The sequence below is a fragment of the Podarcis raffonei genome, chromosome 8, assembly GCF_027172205.1.
Source record: "Podarcis raffonei isolate rPodRaf1 chromosome 8, rPodRaf1.pri, whole genome shotgun sequence".
NCBI lineage: Eukaryota > Metazoa > Chordata > Lepidosauria > Squamata > Lacertidae > Podarcis > Podarcis raffonei.
Window position 1 is genome coordinate 6,925,168 of NC_070609.1, and position 9,275 is coordinate 6,934,442.

At 48.7% G+C, this 9,275-nt stretch overlaps 1 protein-coding gene across 1 annotated transcript in view; it reads right to left on the reverse strand.

The window, feature by feature from the left end:
• LOC128420260 (SPARC-related modular calcium-binding protein 1-like) overlaps nt 1–8,469 on the reverse strand; it is a 67,004-nt gene extending 58,535 nt beyond the window's left edge. Inside the window, exon 1 of the mRNA XM_053401852.1 lies at nt 8,229–8,469. Coding sequence (XP_053257827.1) covers nt 8,229–8,330 — 102 coding nt within the window. The 5' untranslated portion in view covers nt 8,331–8,469. The remainder of the gene's footprint in view (nt 1–8,228) is intronic.
• Nucleotides 8,470–9,275: the final 806 nt, after the last annotated feature.

Here is a 9,275-nt window from a genome sequence, read left to right on the forward strand (position 1 = left end):
AACACTGCTTTCTTTTTCTCTCTTTTTTTTATTCAAAATTATAACAAGACATATTATCCAAAAACATATCATCCTTGTTCCCCCCCATTTTTCCTCCCTCCCCCCCCCCACAAAACCCACCCACCCCCCGACTTCCCTCAGTTCCAGTCTTTGGTTTCTCTAAGAATGCTGTTTTCTGCATGTTACAAAGTTGTATAGATCCTCAAACTATTTAGCTGATTATTATCAATAAAAAGCTTGTGAATGTTTATTCAAAACCTGCCAAGGAGTCCAGTTTGCTTTGTTGCGTCTTCAGATACTTTGTAAAGGGTTCCCATTCATCCTTAAAGTCACAGTTATCCTTGTCCCGTAGCTTATATGTCAGTTTTGCCAGTTCTGCATAGTCCGTCAATTCTTCTTGCCATGATTCTTTAGCTGGGGTTTCTTCAGTCTTCCATCCTTGTGCTACCAGAACTCTCGCGGCCGTTGTCGCATACATGAAGATGTTTTTCAACTTTTTTGGCAGGTATTTCCCTACAATCCCCAACAAAAATGCCTCGGGTTTTTTAACAAATGTTGAATGGAACATTTTCTTCAATTCGTTGTATATCATTTCCCAAAATTTTTTAATTACCTTACACTGCTTTCCCTACTTCTACTACCTCCTGTGTTTGCTACTAAAGAGTTAACTCCAGGTCGCTCACTGTGATTTATTGCTGGCCCGCTCCTGTCACAGATGCCCCGATGGGTATTGAGGAAGATGCAGCCACCGCTGGTCTCCTTGGACTGGGAGCCCTCCCAAATCCAGGCTCGTGCTCTCGGGCCAACTGTCTGTCCTCCTGGCTCAGGAATAGGTCACGCTTTCACATGCTGTGAAACACAGGCTGTTCCGCGGCTGCCAGATGGGGAACGACCGACATCCATATTTAGTTCCCAGTGGTTGCCTGCAGGAGCTAATTTTACTCTGCCCTGGCAGGGCCAAGCCCCTCGGGGACTGATGTCATCCCCTCTCCGGGGACTTAAAAAAAGATCAGTATTAGTCAGCTGGAAAGCCAGCCAGCAGGACCCACAGATCGATAGCCCTCTCGTCCCCGCACCTCGCTCGGACGTGACAGGTGGAGTTTTGGGAAGAGATAACATCTCGGGGCCTGCACAGGGCGGGTCGATTTAATGGGAATCACCCCAACCCAAATTTTAAAGGAGGGGGACTTCTGGATCAGTTCCTGGCTCGTGTCTCCGGGGTGGAGATGAGGCATACGACTTGGGCACTTGGTCTGCAGGAGATCAGCAAGGGGCTGTAAACTAATCTCCAAAAGCCATTCTGCCTGGGAGTCTCTCTCCTCTGCCTGCTCGAACGGGGTTGGATGGTGCCCACGTTCGCACCTCGCTTTTAAAGCACTGTGACTTTAAACAGTAGCGGCCTCCCCAAAATAATTTTGGGAGTTGTAGTTTGGCAAGGGCGCCCAGAGTTGCCCCTTTCCGCTCCCCTCACAGAGCTACAATTCTCTGGGAAGACGGAATGGCTGTTAAACTGCTCTGGGAATTGTAGCTCTGGGAGGGCAACAGGGGTCTCCTAACCACTTTCAGCACCCTTTAAAAAACTACAGCTCCCAAGATTCTTCAGGAGAAACCGTGACTGTTCAAAGTGCTTTAAATGTACAGTGTATTATGTGAGTTTTTGCCGCAGTCTAGGCTCCTCTGAAGGAAGCTGGGTCTGAAGAGAAGCACCTGAAATGTGGTCAGAGGAGCAAAAATCTGTTCCCCACCCACCCACAAAAATATCATTCAGATATTGTTAATCATCTTCATCAACAGATGCACAACCTTCCGTTTATTGGATTGTCTTTTTTTGTTTCGTTTCGTATTTTGTGGTATTGTCATTTTATTTTGAGATGTACGGGTATAGGGTGGTATACAAATTTACAAAATAATAATAATAATAATTATAATAATAATAATTATTATTTATTAAATTTGTATACTGCCCCTCATCTGCAGATCTTAGGGCGCTTCACAACCATGAAGGGGGGCGGATATTTGAATATACACCCCCATCAAGCTTGGCTCTCCTAACGGAAGGGTTGTATGGTGTTGAGAAAGTTGTGGTCCCAGGTGCAATTTGAGTGTTATGGAGGTTGTGGTTCTCCTAAACAAGATGGCTGCCAAGGCTATAGAAACAGAGGACGCTCCCTTACACCGAGTCAGGCCATTGGTCCACTCAGCACAGTAATGTCCACACTGACTGGTAGCATTTCTTCAAAGTTCCAGGCAGGGGATGTTCCCAGCCCTAAGTGGAGACACTGGGGCTCGAACCTGGAACCTTCTGCATGTGAAAAGGTGCTCCACCAGAGGGAATCAGCCAAACATTCTTCCGGGCCTAGAACAAGTTGTGCGGGATAGAAAAGCCAGCTGGTGGTTGCTAGACAACCATCAAGCGCCCTCTTTCTCCCGCCAAAGACTCAGGAGGCGAGTGGGACAACGGTGTCACTTCCTAAGTAATGCTTTGGGCTTTGTTAAGTTGTGGGCGAACATATCAGACGACACAGCGATTCTTCAAACAGCTCTTGTTTATTCACAGGCCAGAACAGAACCAAAACTTCAATATATAACACCCCGCCCCACCGAGATAAGGCATTAGTTACAATCATAGTGGTTCCATTCCATACAGCAATACCCTTATTGGTTTCCGTAAGGAACATAAGCATATAAATTGACCCTATTCACCATACAGCTTTACATGTGCAGTTTGTCCAGTGAACATAGTCTTTTAAATACACTGGGCGCTTGGAAACCCTGCTGGATCGCCGAGGGCCAGTACCAGGGTCCGGGTGGCCTTGCGGATTTCCTGGGCGGAGAGTTCAGCAGCTTCCGAGGCCACGGCCTCCTCAATGGCTTTCTGCAGCATGAGGTCTGGCTTGGCGAGGAGATGCCGTTGCAGACGGATGTCCCGGACCCCACAGACGATTTGATCCATCAGGGCATCGTCTAAGTCTCGGAACTCGCAGTGCATTGCAGCCTGTCGCAGGGCGGCGGTGTAGTTGTTAATTGACTCCCCCTCTGCCTGGTTCCGGTGGTAAAACGCATGGCGGGCAGCAATCTTGGACGGCTTTGGCGCGTAGTGGTTGTGGAGCTTCTCTTGAATCGTGTCCCACCGTGTTGCCTGGACTGCTACAGGCGCAACCAATGCTCGGGCCGTCTCAAACACCTCAGGCCCACAGAGGCTTACGCTCCTGTGATACTTCCGTCAGCTCTTTGGCTTGGAGGTAGCAGTCGAACCGAGCGAGGTAGGAGTCCCATGATTCAGAGGCTGGCGCAAATGGTGGTAGAGGCACAAGTGAAGCCATGATTCCGATGCCGGCGTGGAGGGCGATGGATGGAACTCAGTGCTCTAGCCAGAACGGTCAGCTCTGAATTGGTTCTGTTCAGTGATTTCGCTCGGTGTTTCAGCTCAGTGATTCAGCTCCGCTCAGAGGGTGGCTGCATCTGGCTGTGCTCCAATGTCCATCCATCCCATCCTTGTTGCCAGTGTTAAGTTGTGGGTGAACATATCAGACGACACAGCGATTCTTCAAACAGCTCTTGTTTATTCACAGGCCAGAACAGAACTGAAACTTCAATACATAACAGGCTTCCTTTGCAGCAAAACTCGACGATTATTAACATTGCGTTATCCTTGATGGAAAGGCAAAAGTGGTGGAGGAGGTCTCCGCTCTCACAAGCTTAGGGTTGTATGCAGAGTAGACCCATTCATTCCAATGGATCTGCTCTGAGTCGGACAGAGCTTGGCCACAACCCTTATAAGCTACATTTCAACGCTGCGGGGAGGAGGAGGAGAGAGAAGGCAGGTGCAAGGCTAATGGGAAGGATATGCTCAAATGAGTTGGGTGGGGTTTTTTTAGACGGGCTAGAAAGGGTCAAGAAGGAGAGATTCAGAATGGCATAGTGGGATCTCTGGGTTGTGGGTTCAACCCCCATGTTGAGCAAAACACCCCTGCATCGCAGGGGGGCTGGACTTGATGAGCCTCATGGTCCCTTCTGACTCTGCAATTCTATGAAAGGATTAGGAGAGGCCATACTGGGTTCTGGGGAGGTTGGACAGAGTTTTGGGCCAAAGGCACATCAGGGAAAAATCAAAGTAGAGTGCCTTGCAAGAGCTCAGCTGCTCCATCAGCTGATGCAAGAGGATAAGCTTTGCAAGAGGTCAGCTGCCCATCGAATAAGGTCAGAACTTTGCAAACAGAGCAGCAGAAGACAACTGCCTCAGATTTAAAGTTGTGAATCGGCCTTGGCACATGCAGGAACGAAATGTCACCGTGTCCCTGGCACATGTAAACAGGCAAGCAAAGCCTGTTGTCTTTGTCTATGGATGCCCAGATAAACACGGCGAAGGAATAATCATTGTTGCGCCGATTGCCAAATCTTTCCCTGCCCACTGGACTACAACTCCCATCAGCCCCTGCAAGCACAGCCAACGGCCAGGGATGATGGGAACTGTAGTTCGACAACATCTGGAGGACCAGAGATCCCTCACGCTTGCCTAAGAACCTGAGAACAGGCCTGCTGGGTCAGGTTAAAGATCCATGAGGACCAGCAACTTGCTCCTCACCTAGCCGAGTGGGTCTCTCTCTCTCTGTTTTATGTACATTATAAAAAGAAGTAAAAGCAGTAAGCAAAAGGGTGCCCCTAGGAAGCTCAACATGTAGTTGTTGAAAGAATAGTCATGCCCCACTACTTCTCCCTGCAGCCAGCATTTAGTGGTAAACTGCTCCTGACCGTGGAGGTTCGATACAGACGTTGTGACCGATAGCCATTGATAAACCATTAGCTGCAAGGTGTGGCCTTAAGGCCACCGGAGACCCTCACCTTGCAGGGGTTAAGAAGGCCTAGGCCTGGATAGGTGGCTGTCAGAGGTTCTGTGGTCTAGTGGTTAGAACACTGTACTAGGGCCTGGGAGATCAGGGTTCAAATCCACACACAACATAACTACAAGTGCCTCTTCAACGTTTAGGAATGCGGGTATGTTTTTGTCAATGCAGTACTGACGTATTTGTTAATGCTGGCGATGATTTCTGCATTGCAGGGGCTTGGACTAGATGACCCCTGGGTCCCTTCCAACTCTACAATTCTATGATTCTAGAATAATAATAAAAACAGTAAGGGGAACTCAGCCACAAAGCTCCTGAGCATACCCTCCAACATTTCTCCGGTGAAAATAGGGAGGCCCCATTCCATAATGATATTTTTACTATTTATAACTGACGCATCTTACTGGGTTGCCCCAGGCATTCTGGGCAGCTTCCAACATATATAGAAACATTATAAAATATTAAGCATTTTAAAAAAAACTCTCCTATACAGGACTGCCTTCAGACGGCTCAGGGGTCGGATAACTCCGTACCATCCAACATTTCTCCAATGAAAATAGGGACGTCCTAAGGGAAAATGGGACATTCTGGGATCAAATCAGAAACCGGGACGGCTTCTCTAAATCAGGGACATCCCTTGAAAATAGGGACATTTGGAAGGTATGTATGGGGTGACTTTGGGCCAGTCACAGCCTAACCTACTTCGCAAGGTTGTTGTCTGGGAGGTGCAGAACCACAAACACCACCTTGAGTTCATCGGAGGAAAGGTGAGAGATAAATATAATAATAAAAAGAGCAAAAGGTGGGAAATAAATGGAAGAAAATGTTTTTAAACGAAGAAAACACCAGTTTTTTTATAAACCTGTTTTAATGCGTTTTATGCTACACATCTGCTTTTACAATTGATCAGAAGGTCGGTGGTTTGAATCCCCACGACGGGGTGAGCTCCTGTTGCTCGGTCCTGCCCATCTAGTAGTTCGAAAGCACGTCAAAGTGCAAGTAGATAAATAGGTACCGCTGTGGCGGGAAGGTAAACGGCGTTTCCGTGCGCTGCTCTGGTTCGCCAGAAGCGGCTCAGTCATGCTGACCACATGACCCGGAAGCTGTACGCTGGCTCCCTCGGCCAATAAAGCGAGATGAGCGCTGCAGCCCCAGAGTCGGCCACGACTGGACCTAATGGTCAGGGGTCCCTTTACCTTTACTATATTGCATCTACCTCAGAGGGTTGTTGTGGGGATCAAATAGGGAAGGGGAGTACCAGGTACACCACTTTGAGAAAAAGATGGCCTATAAATGTAGGAAATCAATAAATAACTGTGCCAAATCAATTTCAGGGGATTCAGTCCAAGGGTGATGACCGCAATCCTAACTCCAGAGCCCTTTGGAAAACCTCAGCCTTATCAGAGCCCAAGGCTGAGGAGAAGTCAGACTGACCCAAATACCATGGAAAAGCAATGACAAGCAAAAGCTGTACCTGGTGAATTTCTGCCTGCCCCGCAGCTGTTCGAGAGACCTGCTAACAAACGAAGGTGCAAAACTGCTGAGCCCAGGCAGTAAAAGTCTGCTGTACTGACACGATTGTACCCCCTGAGTCCAAACCGCTGCCCGCCTTTTCTACAAGATCATCTTCGACTTCTCAAAAGGGACATTCATTCTTCGGGTGTCTGTGGTCTCGGGAAGCTAAGGAACGCCAAAACCTCAGCCCTCCTGCTAAGAGGAGGCAAGTTAAGCTCTTGCTGTCAGAACCAAGCCAATACAAGAGCAGCTCATGCTTGCAAAGTGATTTTTGGCCAGTTGGGATAAACCACCAAAGTTGCAACCCTCAGCGGACGTCAAGCTCCAAACCAGATTTTATAAAAACTACTTGACTGGAGACGGTTAGAGGAAGTCTCCAGAAAGGAGTTCTGCACCACCAAAATGAATGTGCGAATTTCAGAAGAGAAATAAAAAATAAAATCAGGACACAACTGCTTTGTTTCGTCAGGCATTCTGGCTTTCCAGACACAGTGTGAGAATCTTCCTAAGTGTATGTGTGCATATTATAAAAGTAAAATGTTAGCTCTACGGCTTTCTGCGGCTTCTGGGAAGGAAAGATTTGCAGAGAGCAAAAACACTTTGCATTAGGGGTTCTGTAGCTTGTGGATTGTAAACTGGAGTTAAGCCAAAATAAACCAAATGTCATGCCAAGCATTGATCACCGTAACTTCTCTTTTTTAAAAATAAAACACCCACGTTTGACATTTCAGGCATCCAAACCTTCATGAATCCGCGTCCTATCTGCCACAGAGCCAAAATCAGGAAGATGTCGATCTCAGTTGCTGATAAATTCCCTCCACCCCAATCCCACAGTTCGGATGTTGTCGGTTTAGGTGCATTTCTTTGTTAGATATCGACAGCTGCTGTTCTGAGCCGTTTTGCGTGCTCTTGAATTTACAATAAGAACATTAATATTACCAATAATAGTAATACAAGTAAGAGGTCCGGTGAACCTTTCGCTTCACTGCAAGCCGCCTAGAGACTCCCCTGTGTTAGGCAACTAATAAATTCAATAATAGCATTATGAACGGTGATAATATAAGGAAGAGGACCAGCAAACTATTTGCTTGATGGTGAATTGCCCAGAGACTTCCCCCTGTGTTAGGCAACTACTAAGTTAAATAATAGGGGTGCAGCAATGAAATTTGTCTAGCACATTTGCAGAGCTAAGCAGGGCCCGGTATGGTTTCAAATTGGATGGTGGACCACGTGTATTGAAGGGGGTTGGTCTAGAGGATCTTTGGGTGTCCCTTTCAACTCTACAGATCTATGATTCTAACAATATAAGCAAGAGGGTGAGTGCATTTTTCACTCAAGGTCAGTGCATGCCCCCTAAAAAAAAAATCAAACCAAAAAAACCCCACCCCCTTAAATCCCACTATAGCGCTTAATAGTAATAATACCATTTTTGTCTCTTTTTTACCCCAGATCGGTACAGTGGTACCTCGGGTTAAGAACTTAATTCATTCTGGAGGTCCGTTCTTAACCTGAAACTGTTCTTAACCATGAAGCACCACTTTAGCTAATGGGGTTTCCCGCTGCCGCTGCGCGATTTCTGTTCTCATCCTGAAGCGAAGTTCTTAACCCGAGGTACTATTTCTGGGTTAGGGGAGTCTGTAACCTGAAGCGTTTGTAACCCGAGGTCCCGCTGTATTTCTGAAGCCGCGGCTTTCTGAAACCTTCCTCCAAACTTTACGCACGACTTTTGGTTCTGGAACAAGCCCCATGCGCCGATCTCCCCTGTCTCCAAAAACGCACAGACAGACACACAAACACCCCACAACCTTCCCCATCGCTCTGTTGGCTTGCTTTCCCCCCACCCCACCCCCAAAAACAGGTCCCCCTTACCGGCGAGGTGTCCAAACGAAAAGGTGTCACCGCCGCCACAGCCAGCAGCCACAACAGCAGCAGCTCCGGGACGAGGCGCGTCCGGGGGCGCGCACAGCGCATGGTGGGGCCGATCGGGGCTGCCGGGCTCGCCCTTTCCTCGGCGGGGGCCACTGGACGCCGCGGGCGCGCTGCATGGAGGTTTTATAAAGCGGCGGGGGTGCCAGCCCTACCTCCGCCTCCCCTGCGCGCCGCATGTCCTTGCACTTTCCCCTAAGGTGGTCCAACCCACGTGGACCCAGAACAGCTGGGGAGGCGCCACGCCCCCTGCGGAGGGAAGAGACCCGCCTCCCTCCCCATATGGAGGCTCCCGGGCAGAAAGTTTGCAGCGTTGGGGTTGAGTTTTTTCCCAAGGCGACATGGAATCAAAAGACTTGGAGAGGACCCCAAAAGTCATCTAGGGGAGGCCAACCTTCTGCAATGCAGGAATTTTTTTTTTTTTTTTGCACAGGGTAGGACTCGAACCGGGGGACACGGGTGGCGCTGCGGTCTAAACCAGGGAGCCTACGGCTTGCCGATCAGAAGGTCGGCGGTTCGAATCCCCGCCACAGGGTGAGCTCCCGTCGCTTGGTCCCTGCTCCTGCCAACCTAGCATGCCAAAAAGTGCAAGCAGATAAATAGGTACCGCTCTGGCGGGAAGGTAAACGGCGACATAGAATCATAAATTCGCAGAGCTGGAAGAGAGACTGAGGGTCATCTAGTGCAGGGGTAGACAACCTAAAGCCCGGGGGCCGGATGTGGCCCAATCGCCTTCTAAATCCAGCCTGCGGACGGTCCAGGAATCAGCGTGTTTTTACATGAGCAGAATGTGTCCTTTTATTTAAAACACATCTCTGGGTTCTCTGGCCACTTTGAACAAACACATGGCTTCCCCTCAATTGGTACTGGAAACTGTAGTTTGTTCCGGGTGCTGAGAGTTCTTAAGGGACACCTCCCTTCTGGAGCTACAGTTTTTAGCAGCCTGAGCAAACTGCAGTTCCCACGATTCTCCTCTTTGGGGTGGGGTGG